The 22675-nt window shown below is 47.6% G+C and overlaps 1 protein-coding gene across 1 annotated transcript in view; it reads left to right on the plus strand.

Annotated features, from left to right (window-relative positions):
- Positions 1-22582, plus strand: part of UBASH3B (ubiquitin associated and SH3 domain containing B) — a 64994-nt gene extending 42412 nt beyond the window's left edge. Inside the window, exons 2-14 of the mRNA XM_017809857.1 lie at positions 1592-1645; positions 2210-2396; positions 2854-3052; positions 5160-5329; positions 7199-7407; positions 11278-11413; positions 11829-11949; positions 12810-12932; positions 14986-15078; positions 15430-15574; positions 16029-16135; positions 17059-17168; positions 18214-22582. Coding sequence (XP_017665346.1) covers positions 1592-1645; positions 2210-2396; positions 2854-3052; positions 5160-5329; positions 7199-7407; positions 11278-11413; positions 11829-11949; positions 12810-12932; positions 14986-15078; positions 15430-15574; positions 16029-16135; positions 17059-17168; positions 18214-18351 — 1792 coding nt within the window. The 3' untranslated portion in view covers positions 18352-22582. The remainder of the gene's footprint in view (positions 1-1591; positions 1646-2209; positions 2397-2853; positions 3053-5159; positions 5330-7198; positions 7408-11277; positions 11414-11828; positions 11950-12809; positions 12933-14985; positions 15079-15429; positions 15575-16028; positions 16136-17058; positions 17169-18213) is intronic.
- Positions 22583-22675: the final 93 nt, after the last annotated feature.

The following is a 22675-nucleotide window of genomic DNA, read 5'->3' on the forward strand; positions in this document are numbered from 1 at the left end:
TGCAGAGGGAGGGTTTGGACGCTTCAAACACATTTCCCTGTGTTGCAAAGAGCAACCCAGGCAAGAGGGGAGGGGAGCTGAGCAAAGGCAATGCAACAGAAACGGGTGAGAAACCAGGGCAGGGAAAATCCAGCCTCCCTCCCTGAGAGGTTCCCACCCTCTGCCAGTTGCTGGGAAGAGCTTTTTTTGGGTGGGTTTTTTTTTCGCTCTTTTGCTCTTTCCCTGAGCTACTTTTCAAAGCAAAGCAGTGGCTGCTTTGCATAGCCCAGCTGAGGCAGGGTCAGCAAGATGAACCCCCCAACCTCCAGTGTTCACCACCCAAGATCTGTCCTTCAGAAGGCAGGTGCCCTCAAGTGAACCCTGGCAGATAAGGGCAGCAAAACCCTTCAGGAGGAAGTATTTTCATAATCACACATTTGCAACACAGGCCCCCCCTTGCCCCCCCCCCTTTTTTTTTTTTTACAGCAACAGCCTTATCTTTCTGCCTTCCTCTTGCTCTCAAAACGAGCAAAAATATGTATATTCAAGGGGTGGGGAAGGCAAGGGCAGAGCTGAAACACAGCTGAGTCAACAGCACATGTCTAGGAGCTGGTGGGTGACATGGCATGAACATTCTCCATGGTTATCAGGGTGCTTTGGAGAGTTATTGCTGCAGACAGAAAGAGAGACAGAAGCACAGTCACACACCAGCAAGTGCTGGAGGGTCCAAACTGCCCTGATCTCAGACCCACCTGGACTCTGCCCTTCTTCACTTAAGCAAGAAGCCTTAAAATCACCCATTCATGGGGAATTTTGCCCTTTCCCAACTGAAAGCTTGTTTGCTACCCCACCACCCCAACGTTTCTATCCTTTTCTGCCTCCTGCACTCATCATTTTTCCCCTCAGCATTTCTGCCTTGTGGATTCTGAGTGAATTCCTCCCTGATCCCCGGCTGCATTTCAGTGCTGATGTCGAGCATTTGGAAAGCACAGTTCCACGTCTAGGAGTTAAACAGCACTGTGTTCATCCGTCCTGCAACTGGAAAACTTGCAGAACAGGAGACCTGGGTCTTCCCAGCTGGAGTGAAAAGAGATTTAGAGGTGTCTTGAAGGGGGGGAAAAAAAGCAGAAGAGCTCTGTCCGTGTAGCAAGGGCTGAAGGGAACTGTTCTAACCTTGAAAATCTCTGGTTTGTGCCCTCTCGTGGCAGTTGAATTTTTCTTCTCCTCAGTGCAACGTCTGCACTTTCAGACCCAAACCTTTGGGTTTTCACGGTGAAATGACCAGCAAAGAGGTCACTGAATGCCAGTATCTGGTGTTTCAGTATCCATAAAATTGGGGAAGCAGGGAAAGCCCAGAGGTCCATGTCTCATACTTTGCCCTGGCTGAAAGACTTTGCCCTTCAAACAGTTTGCAGCAATTTGGCAGGTGGCACAACCAAAAAAAAAAAAAAAAAAGCCCCAGGGCTGAGAGAATCAGCCTGGAAAGGGTATCCCACAGGTTTCCAAACACACTGTTACAGCCCTTCCCACAAGGAAGGTCCAAGGAATATCTGTGACAGGAGCCACATGACCCAGCAACACTAAAATGCTCTTTATTTTGCTCTCTCCTCAGACAAAAAGCACTGGCATCGACAGGTGGAAGAAGTGTTCAAGCAGCATGCGACTGGTTGGTATGAATAAATGTTAAAAAGTAAAAGAAAATTAGGGAATTTAAGATTTTAGCCATTAGAATGGGGGGTGTAAAACGGGGGCATTGTCTGAGAAGCACCTGCAGAATTAGTGGAATGCCTTTTAAGTGCTGTAAATAAGCAATCCAGCAACGAGCCTTGTCTGAGAGAGTTTGTGGTCTCGAGTAAAAGCAGAAACAGATGAGAGAAAGAACCCCCCACTATCTGCAGCTGATGAACAGAAAGCTGAGAGCTGCCTTTTCAAAGATGCTGAGCCATTTCCAGTGCTCTCCCCCCTGTGTTTTGCACTCTGAAAAGGCAGGAAGGCAGAAGCAGTGACCCAGGTTAGATCTTCAGAGCGTCAGCCTGAAGCCAACCCCTGATTTTCTGTGTTACTGAGTGGAGATGGGCTGGGAGGGAGACAGTGCAGCCCTGCCTGACCTGCCAGAGGGGATTCTTCCCATGGAGGGAGAATGAACAAGAGCGAGGACCAGGGAAAGCTGGTTTTGCTGGGAGAAAATATGCCATTATCTGACAATCTAACGGTTGTTTCTCCCTCCCAGGCTCTTCTCCCACGTGGGTGACCCGTTCCTGGACGACCCCCTGCCCCGGGAGTACGTCCTGTACCTGCGCCCCACGGGCCCCCTGGCTCAGAAGCTCTCGGACTTCTGGCAGCAGTCGAAGCAGATCTGTGGGAAGAACAAAGCTCACAACATTTTCCCACATATCACCCTGTGCCAGTTCTTCATGGTAAAGCCCAGCTTCCTCTCTGCCTTGCCTTTGTGGGTGAATTCCTGGGCAGCCCTGGCCGGGCTCAGGATGGAGCTCTGCACGCTTCCCTCGCTCCCTGCACGAGGGTTTGGGGAGCTGGGGGGGGGGGGTTTGCTGATGCCTGGGCTTGTTGAGGAGGTAATTGGGTTTTAAGCTGTTGTTTCCAGCCAAGAGCAGCAGCAGAGGACCAAATTCTCATCATCCCAAGTGATGGTTAACACGAGAATGGATGAGGGGGAGAGGTTGGGAAGGTCACTTAGGGATAGCTGATCCTGCTTCGAGGCCGAGGGAGGGGCAGGGGATTTCTAAACTGGGATTTTTCTCTGCCCCCCCCATGCTTTTTCTCACTGTGTTATAGCCAAGGTAGGCCATTCACACCCTCCCACCCACTCCTTTCCTTTCCCTGCCTGACAAGTGCCTGTCCTTGCCTCGGCAGTGTGAGGACAGCAAGGTGGATGCTCTCACAGAAGCCCTGCAGGCCACTGTGATGCGCTGGAAATGCAAATTCCCCGCCCCCCTGCCCCTGGAGCTCTACACATCCTCCAACTTCATCGGCCTTTTCGTCAAGGAGGAGAGTGCTGAGGTGCTCAAGAAGTTTGCTGCAGACTTTGCTGCGGAGGCGGCTTCGAAGGCAGGTGAGTGGCTGTGCTGGAGCTGCAAAGAGCTCCAGCATTTTGGGCGTTTTTACTTTGGGTGCCACGAAGGAACAAAGCTCATAAAGCCATTGGGTGATTTTTTAAGTGAAAACTGAAAGCCTGGAGAGGAACACCCCGGCAGGTGCTTTGGGTTTCAGTGTTTTCAGCCCAAAGATCACCTCAATCTCGAGTGTTATCTCCTGAAAGGGAAGTTGACATTTGGTGGTTCCTCAACCTTTCTCATCGGTGCTCTCTGTCTGCTCAGTGTTTCCTGCTCCTCTCCCTGCCTCAAGCCACCACCACAAAACTCCCCTTGACCATTTCAAGGCCGTGCTTGTTTTGTCTCTGCATTTCTGAGGTGTGAAGAGGACTCTGCCAAGACCCCTGGCAGCCCAGGGGAGAACCTTTTCAAACCTCGGTGCCGACACCTCTGGCTCTGTTGTCTGCTCCTCTGCTGCTTGTGGAGGGGGAAGTACCCAGAGCACCCCGTGCTCCCACTGCTGAATAGGCTCTTTGGGTGTCCTCCAGTGACCCCCAAACTCAGAACAGCATGGGAGCAACTGGAACAGCTCCCTGACTAATCCTCCCACCCTCCATCACTGTAGGGCTCAGCCTGGACTAGTCACAGCACAACTGGTTTAGCCTTTCACTGTCACAGGCTTAATCTGGAGCTTAAATGCATCAAGGTACAGCAAATTCTGCATCCCTGGGGTGTTTCCCTGCCAGACAGGCATCTCATAACCATCCAGAACAGCTACAAGTCTCTGCCCCTGGTACAGAGGAGAGATCCAGATGTGCTGTGGGTTCACCACTCCTCTGAAATTCATTGCTTCCACTCAACAATGACCTAGAATTTTCCTTCCCTTTGGAAGAGGGAGGGAATGCACATTTTTAGGCAGTGACAGGCACAGAGACATTGGGCAGGTCCAAGGACGCTGCAGCCACGTGAGAGAGGGACAAATGTTCCCCTCCAGAGTGTTCCCCAGACACACCCTCCAAACCAGCACAGTCAGAGGGGCAATTCTTACCCCCAAAAAAACCCCTGACCCAGAAGAAGGAAGCACCCACAGCTTCCTACAAACTTCTGCCCCCGTGACTGCCCCAATTCAGACCGAATTGGTTCTTTTTGGGGAAGGCAGTTGCTGCATTGCAGCCCCCACAGCTTGGGCAGGTTATCACAGTAAAGTCTCTGGGGCTTTTTCAAAACATTTTTTTTTTTTTTTGATCAGCAAAGAAAAATAAGAAAAAAAGATGGATGAGCTTGCAAAGCTACCCCTGGCTGGCACTTGGAGCCAAGTCTCTGAATGGCTGCAATTTTGACTGAATAATCAGTCAAATTTAATAGCAATTTTTGGTTGAATAAGCAAGAATAAATTACATCCAAACAATGTATCCTATGATTTCCACATCTACTGGAGGAGTCCCAATATTCCACACCCCTTCACCTTTCTGCTTCCTGAAATCTTTTCCTAATGCAGGTTCTTTTTTTTTTTTTTTCCTGCAGGATCATTTTGAGTCATTATTATATCAGTGTCTGTTTCCACAATCTGGGAATACCTCACACCCTCAGTGGCTAAACTGGTAATCCAACTAATGCCCAAGGGAAAAGATTTAATCACCTTGCATGAACCTGTAAATTCCATGGATTTGTAATTGCTGGTGTAGCAGAAAGAACAAAGGAGGGAGAGGAAAAACTGTGCTTTTTAACTTGCTTATTTTGGAGAGATCCTCAGCTGCTCATGAAAGCCTACCAGTTACCTGGAAAAGTGTCTTTTTTTTGGCAGTGTGTTCAGAATGGCAATAACTGTTATCACACCACCCAGAAACAAGCTGTTTGGCAGTTGGGCAGGGAAGCCTCGTCTCCCACCCTGGGGTGACTCAGGGCTGAACCAGACCACAAACCTCTAATAATTTGATCCAAGGTGCAATGCAGAGAACTCACATTTGGCTTCCTCAGAGCCTGTTCAAACTGCCCTGCAGTTTGTTCCTCTTGAGTATCTCTCAAAGCCCATCATCTCCCGGCTCCTGGCAGAGGTGACATTTGCTCTCCCGCCCTCCCAGCACATCTCACAGTCAGGGGTTGCTCACCCACGTCTTCTCCTTGCAGATGTTCACGTGGAGCCCCACAAGAAGCAGCTCCACGTGACACTGGCCTATCACTTCCAGAGCAGCCACCTGCCCACGCTGGAGAAGCTGGCCCAGAACATTGATGTCAAGCTGGGCTGTGACTGGGTGGCCGCGATCTTCTCCCGAGACATTCGCTTCGTCAACCACGAGGTAAAGTTTGGAGCTTGTCTCAGAGAAAAAAAAACACCCCAAACTAACCAGTCATCTTAACAAACAGACCTTACTGCCTTTCTTTTTTCTTTTTACTCCTGCTGTCCAGACTTGCTGTTTTACCCCCCCCCCCTCATCCCACGGTGTCCTGCTGGATTAATTAATTCTAATAATGACTCTCCTCTGAGCTCAACATAAACTGGTCTGATCTCTCCAGAACCAGACCAGTATTTTAACCTGACCAGTATCCAGTTCTGCTGTACAGCCTTGACTTTATTATTAACCACAGCACTTAGTTCCATCACGTAAGAAACATTTCTCCTCATATATTTCAGTTACTCATGTGGGTTCTATAACTGCAGTATTTAAGTCCCTTATGATAGTTTCCTTAATAGTGTTGTTTTCCACATAACACACAGAAAAACAGTATTAATTCCATTTCACAGATTGGGATCTTGAGCATTCAGAAACCAAAGGTGAGATTCATCTGACCTCACTGTAAATACCCAAGTTAGACCTGTAGTCTGAGGCTCAGTGCAGAGAAACAGGCACCTCCAGAACACGAGACATCTGACCCATCTGAGATGTCTATCTCAGGATGAATCAGTGTCTGGAGGAGGGAACTTCCAGAGGGTGCTTGCTCAGCTCGGGTGTTTAACTCAGCTCCTAAGGTTGGGGTGATCAACCCCAACGAGGTGCATTGCCCAGAACCAGACACACAAAACCTGTGGCAGAGTGGGAAAAAGCAATTTTTCACGCAAATGCCAAGGCTCCTGGAGAGCTGACATCTCTCTGAGCCAGGCCAGGCTGTGTGACAGCCTCCTTTCCTATCCAGAGCATCCTTGTGACCTTCAGAAGCTTCACACAGTCAACACTCCTGCTGCTGGCAAAGGCAGTTGCTGCTGAAACCCAGCTCCAGCTTTGCATATCTCACTTCAGGCAGCCACCTGAGAAAGTTTGGGCCATGTGGTATCAGGTGACAGTGACTTGTTTCCACCTTCCTTTGAAGATGCCACACACAGTCTAGAAGGATTGGTAAGGGCTGACACCACCAGGAGAGCAGAGCTGCTCAGCACATGAGGGGTTTCCTTCTTTTCTGCAAGGATGCAGAAGTTATTCATGGCCAGGGGACAAGAATACATCTGTTCCCCTTTTAAACTGGGGACTCTTGTAGCCATTCCCAAGGAAATTTAATGGTAGACATTTAATACATGTGGATTCCTCATGCTCAAGTGAAGATCAGAGAACTACACTCACTCATCTTTCTCCCACCTTTTAACTTAATCCTGTTCGTGTCAGGAAATACAAAGAAAACAATGTGGCCACAATTTCTCATCACCTGTGTTTTTTCCTGTGCATTCCCATGAACAGCTCTGAGAGCAGCAGGTCACAGATTCAAACCTGTTGCCCTCCCAGCACTGTCTCTGCCCTGAATTCAAAAGCAACAGCAACAAGAACTGCCCTTTCAGATCAAACATGTGTAGGTAAATCAAAAATGGTGACTGACCACTAGGGTTGTCTAAATTCCAGGTCCCAGCAAGAACTCAGCTCCATTTAAAACAGGTCTAAGCACACAGTCATGATTTTGCTCAATTTAAAAAATCATCCCCCCCCTTCCCCTCCTGGTTGTCAAAGATGCCACTGGAATCAAAGAGGGAAGAAGGAGCAAATAGCTAGAAAAGCCTTCCAACAGCAAAGAGGGGGAAGCAGCAGGAATTCCCTGAAGGGAAGCTTTCCTGGACAGAGCACAAGGAGAGCTGTTCACACCTTGCTGAGGTTAAAGGTGTGGTGTGGGGCTGCCCCACTCTGCCAGAGGTTCCCTTCCCTTAACGACCCTCTCGTTCATTTGTGCTTCTGTTTCTCCCCCAGACTCTGCAGGTGATCTACCCCTACACCCCCCAGAATGACGATGAACTGGAGCTGGTCCCAGGGGACTTCATCTTCATGTCCCCAGTGGAACAAACCAGCACAAGTGAGGGCTGGATTTACGGCATCTCCCTTGCAACCGGCTGCTCCGGGCTGCTGCCCGAGAACTACATCACCAAGGCGGACGAATGCGGCACCTGGGTGTTCCATGGGTAGGTGAAAACCTGCTCAGTCCACTCCCCAGGGCTGGAAAAAGGGGCTCAGCAGCTGGGATTTCACCTGGGTAGGTGAGGAGTCTCCCAGGGCTGCTGAGAATCATAGAATTATAGAATCATAGAATCATGGAATCATAGAACCAGCTGGGTTGGGAGGGACCTCTGAGATCATCAAGTCCAACCCTTGATCCAACCCCACTGTGGTTCCCAGATCATGGCACTGATGCCACATCCAGTCTCACCTTAAAAACCTCCAGGGATGGAGAATCCACCACTTCCCTGGGCAGCCCATTCCAATGGCTGAGCACCCTCTCTGGAAAGAAATTCTTTCTAATATCCAACCTAAACCTCCCCTGGCACAGTTGAAGACCCAGCCCTCTTGTCTTGCTGATGATTCCCTGGGAAAAGAGACCAACCCCCCCTGGCTCCCCCCTCCTGTCAGGGAGTTGCAGAGAGTGAGGAGGTCTCCCCTGAGCCTCCTCTTCTCCAGGCTGAACACCCCCAGCTCCCTCAGCCTCTCCTCACAGCACTTGTGCTCCAGTCCCTTCCCCAGCCTCATTGCTCTTCTCTGGACCTGCTCCAGCCCCTCAATATCCTTCCTGAACTGAGGGGCCCAGAACTGGACACAGCACTCCAGGGGTGGCCTCACCAGCGCTGAGTCCAGGGGAAGAATCACTTCCTCAGTGCTGCAGAGAAGGTCCCTGGGGGAAAGGAACTGGCACACAAAGCCCCATCTCCTGAGCCAAGAAGAGCAGATGCTGCCCCCGGGCATGGGGTTAGAGGACAGTGTGTCTTTTTTAGCTGAGATGTTCCAGCAGCTATTTATCACTCATAGGATCACTGCTGGAGCAGATGGCTGCTGCAGACACTGCTGGGGAGACATCTCTGTGGTGGGACCAGGATCAGGAAGGTTTAAATCTGAGCATTAATTTGGGAAGAGACATCTTCTGTGGAAAAGGACTTGGGATCAGCAACATTTCTTAAGATACTTAGCAAGATTTTTCAGAAGGCTTCAGTGAGAAGGCAGCCCTCACCTTTTGAATGAGATTATGCCTTATGCCCCTTGATTTTGGTGGGAATTAGCTAAACAGTGACAAAAAAAGTAGTGCTTGAGGAGTGGGTTGATATCTAAGCAGCCAAATGCCTTTGACAAACCTGGAGCACAGGGAATAGTTTGTATGTAAGGAGAGGGGAGAGGCACATCCTGCCTGCTGCCCCTCTGCCTGCACTGTCTGTGTGAAGGCAGGACTTAATCCAGACCCTCCAATCTGCAATCCAGCAAGACCACCCTTCCTTCTCCTAAGAAAAAATACTCTCAGGTCCACTCACACTGCACATTCTGCTCTAGTGGAGCCTGCTTTTTATTCTTACAGTGCCTGCAAGAGTTTTGATGCCCAGGGAGTAGCATGAGCAAGAATTACTGTTGCAGCAGCAGCAACTAAAAGGGAAGCCAAATGTTCTCTAACTCCAGCACCTCTGCCTCCAGGCAAGCAAAGAAAGGAAATGTCCCTTCCCTTGTTACCACTGAAGGCTATAAGTCAGGAATTGGAGCATGAAGTGTGGAGCATTTACCAAAACCATTGTGACACACCCAGAAACGGTCTCGTTTTACACAGGGGCTTCCCACAGGGAATATCAGGTAATGGAATGTCATGTGGTCAAAGCCATACAGCAAACTAAGGACAGCCTACCACGGCACTCACGGTAGGATGGTTCCCTGCGCTGCTTTTCCCTTCCCAGCAAAGCCAGAAATAGTCACCTCCTCTGCCCCAGAACGGACAGGAGTGCTGTGGATGTTCCACCACAGGCTATTTCAGCTCTTCGTGAGATGCCAAAGCCATTCCTTGCCCCTTTAATAACCCTGAGAAATCAGACTTGGCACAAGTGCCAGGGGAGGGAAAACAGCCCTAATTTTTCCAGCTATATTTGGACCTGAGGAGGTTTTTTCCCCACCCTTTCTTCCTCCTGTTCTGCAACAAGGGCTGGTTCGTTTTCCACAGCGATCCCTCTCCTCTGGATAATGATGAGGGATGTGGCAGAGGGGTCTTTTCCCACCCAGAGCTGAGGGCCAGCTGTGGCAGAGACCCTTTCTCCATCCTCTGCTTGAACCCTCCCCACTCTCCAAGGGGCCTTTTCCTGTTGCCTCCAGGGCCACAGAGATACCCCCTGACAGAGCAGTGAGGATGAGGCAGCATCCAGAAGACAGTGGATGTTGTTCTCTGCCTTGAGCCTCTATTTGCCTCTTTTTTCCCTTTGGGAAAAGCTTCCAAACAATGACCTGTATTTAGAGGATGACTAAGCTGAAATAGCTTCAGTGGTTTCTGTTTTGCAGCAGCATGAAGGAGGTAGAAGACAAGCTGGTGGCTCTTCTCCAGACCCAGCAACATAGGGTGCCTTTGCCTCATCATCATTCCCATCTATAAATAGGTGCCTTGGAATAAGGGCTTAGAGAGAAAGAAAGTCTCAGAAATTGTGTGGCAGCTCCTGGGGGCAAAGGGAAGAGGGGTAACCAAAAAATCCTTAGTGTTCTCCAGGCAGTGTCCTTAAAAAACTGTCACGTGGGCAAAGCAGGAAAGGGCTGAGACAGGATGAAGGGCTGGAAGAAGATCCACTTTGTGCAGCAGTAGAGAGGGGTCTGGCTAAGAAATTGAGATTCTTCTCATATTGAGATAGCAAGTTTTGGGGTCAGGGAGGATGGATCTGTGAGAGGAAAAGTTCCCTGGAGCAGGGCCAGCCCTTGTTGGGAAAACTCACCATGAATAAAGCAAACACAGTTAAAATAAACTAGAAGGTCGGGTCTGAAGTGAGGACAGGAGGCTGGAGAAACTATCAGGACCAACAAGGTGGCTTTTTTTCCCCTTTGAACTGGTGCAAATGGTGTGATCTCACAAATCAGCTCTTAACAAAAACGCAGGTGACCTATTTTTGTTCCTCTGGCAGAGGCACTCAGTGTTATTTCAACAGCTGTGGAGCCCCTCTGAGATTTTATCCTAACTAAATGCCATCAGGAAGCAAGTGCTGGCATATTTAAGGCACTGAAAAGTGCAATCACTAGCAACTATTTCTGTCAAAGCAAATGACCACGTACATTATCTGATAATGGGGTTTTTTTTAATGACTAAGCAAAGGTAACCCACCCAATGTGCTGAGTCAGCAGAGAGGCACTGCAGCTTCTGTAATTGCCTGTCAGGGTTTAGTCCCAAGGGTTTTGGTCAAAGTCCTTGCATGTCTGGGCTTTATTCAGAGGCACCATCATTAGATAAACCCCTTGAGGCAGAGTGGGACCTATTCCATCCATTTGGCTGCACTTAACTGGGAGCACTGGTGAGAATAAATTCCCATGGAGGTGAGAAACAGAATAATCAGCACTGAAAAATGTAGACACAACCACCCAAGCTGATAGTGCCAGGTCCCTACCAGGGGGTAGGAGCTGTTTTGTGCCCAGGGGGAGAGGCAGGGCTGAGCCCCAGCAACAGCTTGTGCTGCAAAGGTGAGGGGAAAACTCCCTGCAGGCTTCAATCCCTGAATTTTGGTCCACAAGACCACGGGCAGTGACATGCAGCTGGTCCCCAGATGATGGTAGGGAGCATCCTGTGGTGGTGAGGAAGGTTGTGGCACTTCCATGAGAATATTCAGAGCCTCACAGACCAAAGTTTGGGAACTGTTGTTCCCTAAACTGTTTCCAAGGAAACAGCCTGTTGAGGTGGAATTTGTCTCTTCGTGTGTGTAGATCACAAATAATAATAAAACACAAATAATAATAAAATAACATTACAACAGGAATTCTCCTCAGCTCCTGAAAACTGCAGAGATGCCTGGGCACACAAAGCATTCCCAAAGCCAACAACACCTTTCTGGTTTTGGCAGGTCCTACTCAATCCTGAATACTACATCCTCCCCATCCCTTCAAGGCTTCACTGATGGAGCTCTGGAGAGAAGACAGCAGGAAGACCAAGGACCTGGGGATGCAGGGCCACTCACCATCATCTGCCAGAACGTGCAGGTGGGGACCCCCACACCCCAAAATCCACACAGCCTTAGGGACAAGCTGCCAGCCACTGGCTTTTCCCTAAAAACCTATCCCCTGGTCTCTTTTCACCACAGTTACAAGGTAAAGTTCTCTGCAAGCTTCTGAATGACACAATTAACCACAGGCATTGAAGACATTGCTGTCCCCAAACTGGCTCTTAAGATGGTGTGGCAGGGCCCCATCCTCTGCTCCCTCCAGCACTTTTATACCACCATAAATTTACCAATATTATAAAATTCATGAAGAGTTTCATAAATCCATAAAAATCATAAATACAGAAGGCTTTCCTGTAATGGGTAAAGCAAGAAGTGCCTGGTCTTGACTCCCAGAGCTCAGCAAACCCTTTGCACTCTGATGAAGGTCAAACCCCCTGTGATTTCCCTTCCAGCCCCTGAGGATAACCAGCCAGCCAGGGCCTCAGAAACGCTGCCTGTTTGTCTGCAGGCACGGGGAGAGGATGGATGTGGTTTTTGGGAAGTACTGGTTGTCCCAGTGTTTCGATGCCAAAGGTGAGTCTGCTCTGGAGTCTCCCAGGTTTGGAGGGAGGAAGGAGAGGGGCAAATCTTAGGTAGGACCTGTGGTTTCCTAACACAAATTGATGCTTTTTGTGGTGGCAGGGCTGCAGTCAGAAGCAGAAACACAAGCCAGGGAGGAAATGTTTGTTTGCTAATATTTGGGAAGCTGTTGCAGGAGTGATTATGCTCTAGTTACGTGGCCAAGGAACAAATGTAGTCATGATGTTAGTAATCAGTGTTCAGTGAAAACACTTACTGCCATCAGGAATTTATTTTGCACAGCTGGCTCACAGTGCTAAGTGAAAATAACCCCACTAAAAGTACAGCTCAGGGTGGCTTTTGGTGTTTTCAACCCAGTAATATGCTGGAGTTTCAGAGTATAGTTAACAAACTGTAACTCCAGGCTCTGCTGGCGTTAGAACTGATCAGAAATTTGTCCCAAAAGTCTTTTTTATATTTAAAACATGAGCAATATCTTGCAGCCAAAGGATGATTTCACAACTGCCTTCTTTCTAACTTCTGCCAGAAGAGCTCTGACATTTCGACCTCCTGGAAGGGTGTGACCTTCGGGGTTTCTTTTGTTGTGGGACAGAAATTTGTTTTCCCATGGAGTAAACTGTCCTAAAGATAACTTTTAAAAGCATCAGCAGCGTCCTTCGCTGCTTTTGAACCGCTGAAAGCCGTTTCACTTCATTTTGGGAGATTCCTGGTGGTTTTTAGGTGGGGAAAACTTCTCAAGAGCCAGGGCTGGGCAGCACCCGCAGGACGTGGGTGGTGGAAGAGGGTAGAAGAGGGTGTGATGCTTCTGTGTCTCTCTGAAGGAATTAATTCCAGCTTGGAACCTTTCCCTCCAGGAAGGTACATGCGCAGCAACCTGAACATGCCTCACAATTTACCTCAGAGAAGTGGTGGGTTCAGGGATTACGAGAAGGACGCTCCCATCACCGTGCTGGGCTGCACACAGGCAAGGCTGGTTGGTAAGTCCTCCTCAGAAAAGAGGTCTGAGCTGAAGGAGGGGAGGTTTGGGTTGGATATTAGGAAGGAATTCTTCCCTGGGAGGGTGGGGAGTGGGCTGGAGGGGGCTTAGAGGGATGCAGAAACACAAGGATGAGGTGGAAATTTTGGGGTGTGACTCTTCTGCCTCGAGCTCCTTCCAGTTTAAGCCCAAGAGGGTCAAGTGGACCTGTTGGATCCTGAGAGTGCTCTGAGGGCTGGAGCTGCTCTGCTGTGGGGACAGGCTGGGAGAGCTGGGGGTGACAGAAGGCTCCAGGGAGACCTGAGACCCCCTTCCAGTGCCTAAAGGAGCTCCAGGAGAGCTGGGGAGGGACTTGGGACAAGGGATGGAGGGACAGGACACAGGGAGTGGCTTCCCACTGCCAGAGGGCAGGGATAGATGGGATATTGGGAAGGAATCTTCCCTGCAAGGACGGTGAGGGACTGGGATGGAATTCCCAGAGAAGCTGTGGCTGCCCCATCCCTGGAAGTGTCCAAGGCCAGGTTGGACGGGGCTTGGAGCAACCTGGGCTAGTGGAAGGTGTCCCTGCCCATGGCAGGGCGTGGCACTGGATGAGCTTTGAGGTCCCTTCCAACACAAACCATTCCAGGATCCTGTGGAGAGCTTACCCAGGAAGCTTTGCTGTCTTCCTCCCACACACTCAGCCAAGAGAAAGATAAAGTGCAAGGCAGTAAAAAATGAATTGGGTGCCCTGAACAAATGAGATTTTGACGTTTCCAGGAGCTTTACAAAGTCCCTTCACCTTCCCCAGCAATTTTTCCCTCTTTCAAAGGAAACCTTTTCTCCTTCAGCTGCTGCAGCTGAGGAAAAAGGCAAAGCAGGAAATCTGGGGCATGGGATGAAATGGGAGCCATCAGCAGGGTGGGTGCCTTTGGAATACACTGTTATTACCAGCAGGGTGACAGTCACCTCATGCAAAATATGCTCCTGCCTTGACTTTCACCATCTTCCTTTGCCTCCCCAATATTCTTTTCTCGAGCTGCCTGGCTTTGTGTCATCAAAACCATAAATTATCAAGTCAAAATTATTTCCAGTGTTCTCCCACACTCCCCATCCTTGTCCCTGAATTCTGAGCCTCTCTGTGCATAGACAGAAAACCATTTGGTGGCCGAAGAGTGCTGTGATTAGAGGAGCCCAGCCCCACAAAGACACGAGCCTCAGCACTCAGCATTTCCTCAGACTCAGATCCTTCAGATCCTTCCCCTTGGTCACAGCCAAAGTAGGGCAGCTAAAATTACACTTGCTTCTTTAAACAGAAATAAATCCCCGTGCAGCAGCAGGATGCTCGGGCTCCACATGGCACCAGGGTTTGCAATATGCCCATGACAGCAGGGCAGGCTGAGCACACTTTGCTGGTGGCACTGGAGGGGGCTGAGGACACAACTGCAGCTGCAAGTGTGACCTTGGTGGTGCTGGAGCCAGAATTGCTCTGATGACTGAAGCCAAAGAGCAGCTTCCTTGTGAGGGAGGGGTGGTAGATCCCTCCTAAATTACCCTTCTCCTTCTAAATTACCCCACTTCTCTCAAGAGATTTACAGACCTTGCCATGGAGCCAGGGTTAACGACCCCTTCTTGCTCCCACTCCTTTGTCCTGCCTCTTCAAACAGAGCAAAAATGTAATTCTTGCTTCCTACGAGCCTGTGCACATCCCTGTTCTCCTTTGGTTCCCTGAGGCATTGCAAGAATATTAATAACCCTGAGAGTGGAGCTGATTCTTATCTAATTTTCAGTGATCTCCCACCTGTGTAATGAAATGGTAATTTATACTAGAGTTGAGCCAATTGAATTAAGTTGGGTTTGAGTTTCGTTGAATCGCTCTGATTTACAGCTTATAAATGAAATCAAATCAAATCCAAGCCCTCCCCAATTTTTCTGAGCACACTGGTTGCTTTTTGGCTGGACCCAGGGGAGGCAGGACCTGAGCAGCTCCTTGCTGGGTGGCTGCAGGTTGTTGTTGTTGATGTTGCAGTGCCACTTGTCTGATTTTACTCACAGGAGGTAAAACTTCCTTGCAGGTGAAGCCTTGCTAGAAACTAATACCATTGTAGACTACATCTACAGCTCCCCATCCCTGAGGTGTGTGCAGACAGCACACAACATCCTGAAAGGTGAGAACACACAACATTCCTCTCACTTTCTGGGTAAAACACTGATATGGGAGACCCAGGGGTAGGGGAATTCAGGGTGAGGATTATCTCCGTGGGAATATATTTTATATTAGCACAAAAGAACCCTTCTTTAATCGCCATTTAATTTTAATGTAGCTGCCAGCCAGAGGTTTACATTCCCTGGCATATCCTACCTTATATATTAAATATTTCATCTTCCATACCTGCTATCGATCAACTGATTAAAACAATTCACAAACAATCAAACTGAAGTGTTAAAGCTGCCAAGTCTTGCTGCCTCCCTCCCCAGCTGCTTCCATTGATCCCTGGCCTCTTCTCTCCCTCTTCCAGGTATGCAACAGGAGAACAACCTGAAAATCCGGATAGAGCCAGGCTTGTTTGAGTGGACCAAGTGGGTCTCTGGGAGCACACTACCTGCCTGGATCCCCCCTGTGGATTTAGCTGCAGCTACTCTAAGCGTTGATACAACCTACAGGTAGCAGAAAAGGGGGGGGGAAAGGGTGGTTTTCAAGTTTAGGCAGTGCCTGGAAGAGCTGCTGAGGCTCCCAAAAGAAACTCAGAGCAGGTTCCAGGCTGCTGGGCTGAACGTGACGTGAAAATGGCTCATTATAAACCAAATTTTTTCCACACACCTGCCTAAAGAAACACAAAGGAGCATCTCTACTGCAGGAGGAACACAAGCACACCCAGCTGCCTTCACTAAGTGATCCCCATCAGAGGAAACAATTATCATTTTCCCCAGTTATCTCAAAGCATTCTTTTTCAATTCCTTCTTGACGTTTAAAAATCATCACAGCAGTCCTGGCACAAGTTCTGGGGACTGAGGGAAAGAGGAGAGTTAAAGAACAGATACCTCGAGATGAATCATAACCTGCACTTAGAACTTTATTGCTTCTTCCAGTTTACTGTGCGTGTTTTTCTGCTCACAGACCTCATATTCCTGTCAGCAAGTTGGTGGTTTCTGAATCTTATGACACCTACATAAGTAGAAGCTACCAAGTAACAAAGGAAATCATCAGTGAATGTAAAGGCAAAGGTAGGTGCTGCAGAGGGGCTGAAAAAACAAGCCAGGCTGGCTAGGATGTGAATGCCAATATTCCTGACCAGCCTTTCCCTCTTAAGGGGGGGGAATTCCCATACATGGATCTCTCATCCCTCTCCCAGAGACATTGGAAACTCCTGCAAGTGTCAGAACTACGAGTTGAAACGCATTCACCTTATGAGAAAGGTCCATAAACTTAAGTAGCAAAGTATTTTAGGGATTCCTGCCCAACCCAAGGGAATAAATGAGCTATTTGCACTCTGCTGTCTGTTCCCAGCATCATCCCTCCCCTATCTGAGCTCCTCCTCTGAAATATAGCCCCCAGAAAGACCTTAAAACGTTTCTCCAAGCACAATATTGAGATTTAAAAAAAAAAAAAAAAACAAACATCTAGCTGTTATTTTTCATTCACAACATAGAAATGGGATGGTTCTAAGGTCTGGTGTTTCTACTCTTTCATTTCACTGATCTGTCTCTAAGCTTTTGCTTTAATAGTTTGCACACAAAACTTCAATAGCACAGTGGGGCATTGGTTGTAAAGGAGCTTGGAAGTGGAAATGTGAAATTACCACAGTGGAAAAGCAGCAAGAGAAATTAAAGTGTTCGTTGGAACAGGAATTAATGTTTGTGTAGGCAAAAAGCACCTGCTTCCCAAGACAGCTGAAATCTCACTGCAATTCTTGTTTTCTTCAGAAAGCATCAAAAACTAGTAGCACTGAGTTAACCATCATCCTGAAAACTGAGAAATGCTTTAAATATGGTAATAAATCACGTTTTTCCTCCCTAATACACAGCTTGATGTGTTGTTACGTGATGAGTTGAAACTGGGTTTTTTAATGGTCTGCTTGATCTTGTGCACCAGTGCCTGAATTTGGCTTCATCTCCCTCTTTAACCTGTTTTTCTCCCTTTATTTCAGGAAATAACATCCTGATAGTGGCCCATGCATCCTCCCTGGAGGCCTGTACCTGCCAGCTCCAAGGGCTGTCTCCACAGAACTCCAAGGACTTCGTGCAGATGGTCCGAAAGGTAACTCCCACCGAGGAGCAAAGCTCTGGCTTTGCAGGGAGAAAAGCAGTTTGAAATCTGCTCTGCCAGGCAGAGACACTTGGTTCTGCCCGAGTTTCCCTCCTTTCAGCAGTCAGGGGAGTGCAGAAGGTTGATTTGAGAGGCTGATGGTCTGAGAGCATCCCTGCTGTCACTGTGGGATCAGGTGCCCAGCTCCAGATGGGCTGGCAGTGACTCTGCCCTGGTTTTGTGGGGACCAGGGGCTGTGCAGAGACTCCCACAGTGCCCAGAACCCCCTCACCACAGTGGCCAGGGCACTTCTGACCTGCACTCCCCCTTCTCATCTCACTCACTGCCATAGGAAAGGACTGGAAACTATAATGAGTTTTTTTTATTACCTTCACTCCTTTCCTCCAGCCCTGCCCAGGGAGAGGGCACTGCCCACTGCCAGGCCCCACTGGGGTATCCTGAGCTGATCTGCAGGATCCATATTTCCCTGCAGAGCTGTGCTGGCCTTCAGGGTTTGGGAACCACGTCAGCCAACACCTTTGGTGTGAACTGGCCTGTATTTAAACCAAGATACAAGGCTGTAATCTGTCTTTCCCAGAGTTCTGCACATACAAAGGTGCACCTGATTCCTGGCCCATATTTAAACCAAGATACAAGGCTATAATCTGTCTTTCCCAGAGTTCTGCACACAAAGATGCACAGTCAGTCACACCTGATTCCTGCCCTGTATTTAAATCAAGATACAAGGCTATAATCTGTCTTTCCCAGAATTTTGCACATAAAAAGGTGCACAGTCAATCACACCTGATTCCTGACCCATGTTTAAATCAAGATACAAGGCTATAATCTGTCTTTCCCAGAGTTTTGCACATACAAAGGTGCACAGTCAGTCTGTCACACCTGAGTCCTACAATCCCCTTCTGAAAAAGGGCTTTGGGGAGAGAGAAAGAGAGAAGGTGGTGAAATGATTCAGCAGCACAGCAGGACTTCACCCCCGAGGGCAGCTCAGCTCAATCCCTGCTTATTGTTACCTCTCTTTCCATCTCTCTTCCCACAGATTCCATACTTGGGGTTTTGCTCCTGTGAAGAACTGGGAGACACGGGTGTTTGGCAGCTCACAGACCCCCCCATCCTCCCCCTCACACATGGACCAACTGGAGGCTTTAACTGGAGAGAAACCTTACTGCAGGAATAGGCAAAGCCACCCCAGCCAGGAAAACCCAACCCATGGCCTTTGGAAGCGTTGGAGAATGTCTCTTCTCTCTTGTGTTTTATTGACAGGGGAAAACCAGTCATCCCATGCCCAGGGGGTCACCCAAGCAGCTGTCCTGGTGTATCTCACAGCCACAGTCACACACAGAGTCTCATCTACGACTAAAATACAAAAAGGGACTGATTTCAGGGGGAAGAAAAAGATATTAAAATACAGGCTTGAAGGTCTTGCACAGCACAGAGTCTGTGCTGAGCCACATTCCCACCTCAGAGGGAGCCCTGGTGACACTTTCACTGCCATCTGCACCCCGTTAGGAGCACACAGCACTGTGTCAGTGGAGCATTCAGGATGCTGGGGCTGCTTTTTTCTCACTACTGTTTCTGCAGAGCATTAGCAGGCTCCTCCAGCCCCACGTGTGAGCAGGGGCTGTGCTCACAGCCCCCAAATTCTCAGCACCTTTTCATCACCACCAGCTGCAAAGGAGGGTCCAGCAGCAGGTTGGTTCCTCTCCTGTGTCTGAGCACTGTGGTGGGTGTTGTGCTGGATGCAGAGGTTGAGGGATGTACACAGGACAATCCCGAATTTCCCATCAGTTACAGGTGAAGTTTGAGCATCAAAAGCTGTTATGAACAAAGACTGGGAGCAGTTTCTTTCAAGGGGAGATAAAATAAACCTATTTCAGCCAAACCTGGAGGATTTAGAAAGTTCAGGGTTGGCTGAATTTGGTTATTGAAATCCATCCCTGTGCACAGACACAGCCTAAAGCATTTGTGCCATTTCAATTCCCTTCAGAAAAGGGGTTTCCCTTTTCTACTGAGATTTTTGTGCTGGTCATTCACACAGGGGTGGCTTTCTGTCCCCTGGGAGCTATTTATTTTTTTTTTTTTTTGCCAGCCCTGGTGAGATTCTGCAGTAAGCAGCTTTCTCCAGGAGGGAATGATGAAACTCAAAAAGATGCTGGAATTCAGTGCTTTGCTTCCTTATCCTTAATTCCCAAGTGCCATCTGTCACAAAGACAAAGCAGCTGAAAAAAAAAAATAAACCCAGTACACTTAAATTTAGGAGCAACATGCTTTGGCCTATGAAGATGCTGTTTATCCAGTGGGGGAAGGGTTAGGATTTTGGGAGAAGGGGAAGAGGAGAGTTTCCATCTTTAACTAAAATCTTTGGAATCACAAGAGGGGTCCTCCTGGTGCAAGGGCCTGTGGGATGCCAGTGCCAGCTGTGTCACAGGAGAATGCAAAATACACCACAGTGGGTAGTTTAGAGAATAAAGTGGCATCAGAGCAGGGGGGGTTGGATTAGAATTATCTAAGTCATCAGCCTTGGGTGAAAATGTTGCTGCAGACACTTGTATGGATCTCATCACTGTCAGAAGGTACTTAAAAATGTGCTGAAGTGGGATGATAGAGATTTAGGCATAGATTTATGGCTCAAACCAAGACAGGGCTGAGTATTCCCAGAAATAGAATCATCCCAGAATGGTTTGGGTTGGAAGGGACCTTAAAGCTCATCTCATTCCACCACCCCCCTGCCATGGGCAGGGACACCTTCCACTGGACCAACATCCAACCTGGCCTTGGACACTCCCAGGGATGGGGCATCAACAGTTTCACTGGGCAACAAAGAGTAAAAACAAGGTAACAATAAAAAAATAGCATCAAAGGCACATTCAGATGCACCAGGGAGACATTCCAGCATCCTTGTGTCCTGCTTTTCCTCTGCACAAAGTGTCAGAGCCCTCATTTGAAATGTGTGAATGGGTCAACACAGGTCCAATTTGATGTAGGTTTAATATTCCTAGATCAGAGTTGCCTTCGTGTTGATTTATTTTAAGCCATCCAGCCTTCAGCAGGACTGGTCCCACCTCCACCAGGACACATCCAAGCTGCCGTTCCAGCAGCCAGAACAAAGCAGGAGTCACAAACTGCAATTCCCTCTTCCCAAACGAGGCAAAACCGGGATGCACCAGACTCAGATGTCACCAGACTCAGACGAGCTCAGCTTGTCTCTGGGTTTAATCGAGCTTGACCACCAGATTCTGTACATATTTCCAGCCAGCACAGAGCTCATCCTGTGCAAAACCCTGTCCACTGTCACCATCTGTAGGAATATTCTGGGATTTGGACCTTTCTGCCTGTGTAACACACCCTGGGCCACTTGTAAGTGCATTATTATCCCAGGGGTGCAACTGCAAAGTCAGGGAGATAATTCATGGGATGACAGAGCAAACTGCTCCTGGGCAGGTTTATCACTGTCAGGTTTAATTTTTAATTGTAATTTAAACTGGTTTGGGCTGTGCAAAGACATCCTGAAGAGCATTTCTGGCTTGTTTTCCTCCACGCTTAAAAACCAAGTAGTTGACAATCACACCAAAAGAAATTTGGTTCCTGATGTGGAATTCTCCAGGTTGCTTTTTGTTTCATGCTGGGGGCCAGCCAGATGTAATTTGGGCAATAAATAGTAGTATATTATAATATCTATTGCCTGTACAAAGCAGTGGAGGCAATAAAATCATTATATTATAATATTTATTGCCTGTACAAAGCAGTGGAGGCTGCTCAGGCCCTGCTGCAGTTAAGTGACAATAAAAGAAGGGTTATTTTTTTTTTTTTAAGCAGAAACATGAAACAGAGAGGGAACAAAACCTGAGTGCACAATTTGAATAGTGTACAAGCTGCTCTTTGCATATAGTGATATAGAAGAATGTTCTGTTGGAGAAAGTAGTGGTAAAATATTCTCTTCTTAAAGAAAAAAAAAAGTATATTTTTTGATGTTTGGGAAAGTATTTTGACAATTGTAGTCTTGTCTCCGATTAGGTGTCAAGAAAGAAAGAAAAAAATCTTATTTTCTTCTAGCATTTTGATTTCTCTTTGGGGTTTTGTGTTGTCTCATGTTGGTAAGGTTTATTTGGGGGGGCGGGGAAAAAAGAATAAAAACGTGTTCCTTTTAAATTTTTAATTGAGAAATTAAGGGTACAAAACAATTGCTGCTTCACTTTCACTCCATTGCTGCTCATTAATGTGTATTTAAGTCACTCCAGTGTTTTATCCTAAATTTAGACTTGATCTATGTCAAGTCTTTCCCTTGCCTTCACTTTGAGCTGCATCAGATCCCAACAGTCTCATCAGGTTGGAGGAGGCAAATAATTCCCAGATTTTTCCCTAATTAAGGAATAAAGCTGCCAAGAATAAATTGTTAGTCCAGTATTTTCATGAGTTGCAACTCATGGGTTGGGTTAGAAAAACAAAAGAGTCAAATTGATGCTGTCAACTGAAGTCACAGAGCTTTGCTTTTTTTGTGCAAAATGAGGATCCAGACCATAATAACTTAAAAAAAAACACAGTTATTTCCCTTTTCTCTCAGATTGAACAGTTTCAGGAAGAAGTTGGCTGAGAGCAGGAGCCTCCTTCTCCCCTCTGATATTACATTTTAGTGTCAATGTTACCATGAGAGGGATAATTTTTATCACCAAAGAACGAGTTTTGGTTTGTGGTTTGCTTTGTTTCTTAAAAAAAGAGCCTGAGCACAGAAGAAATTATTTTTAAGTTAAAAATACACATGAGATGATGGTGGGGGCAGACATGCTTGAAACGGTGAATCAATGAAGAAAATAAATGCAATTAAGCAGGAGGTGTGATTGGCTGCAAACACCCTAAATTGCTACTTACTGCTCACCACTTCCTCAAATACTTGTTCCCTGGGGAATATTCATGACCTGCACAAGCTTCCTGACAGAAAACACACAGCCAGTTCCTTTATTATTTCCCATTCAAATGTATTTTCTGAAGTTTCACTCGGTGACATCCCTTCAAACTCGATGTTACCACCTTCCCTGGTGTTTCATTTTCAACCTGTTGTAGCATTCTGTTTATTATGTTTTTATTGTTTGGTTTTTTTTTTAGTGTGAGCAGATTGTATTTATTTGAGGGGGAAAAAAAATGTTTGCTGTTTAAAAAAACCAATAATTGTATTGCCAAAAATAGCTGTAATTACCTGTGACATCTGTATTTTTTTATTTTGGGGGCGGGGGGTGGGGGGTTGGTTGGTTGGTTGTTTTTAATCTCAGTTTCGAGTGCTAACAACTGTTAAAACAACCACTGCAGTTTAATTCGCTTCTGACATTAAATGGATTTCTCGGAAGTCAGACAAAAACAAACAAAAAAGTCTCATAGGTGATTTAATAAAGATGCCAAACACCCTTCCTATTCCAGTTTTCCTCTGGAGCGTGGTGGAATTTGAGGCACGTTTTTGTTCCCTGCACTGATGGTGAAGTTCATCCGTTTGACAGCAGATGGCAACAAAA

Source organism: Lepidothrix coronata, unplaced genomic scaffold, assembly GCF_001604755.1.
Source record: "Lepidothrix coronata isolate B3197 unplaced genomic scaffold, Lepidothrix_coronata-1.0 Scaffold27, whole genome shotgun sequence".
NCBI classification, from domain to species: domain Eukaryota; kingdom Metazoa; phylum Chordata; class Aves; order Passeriformes; family Pipridae; genus Lepidothrix; species Lepidothrix coronata.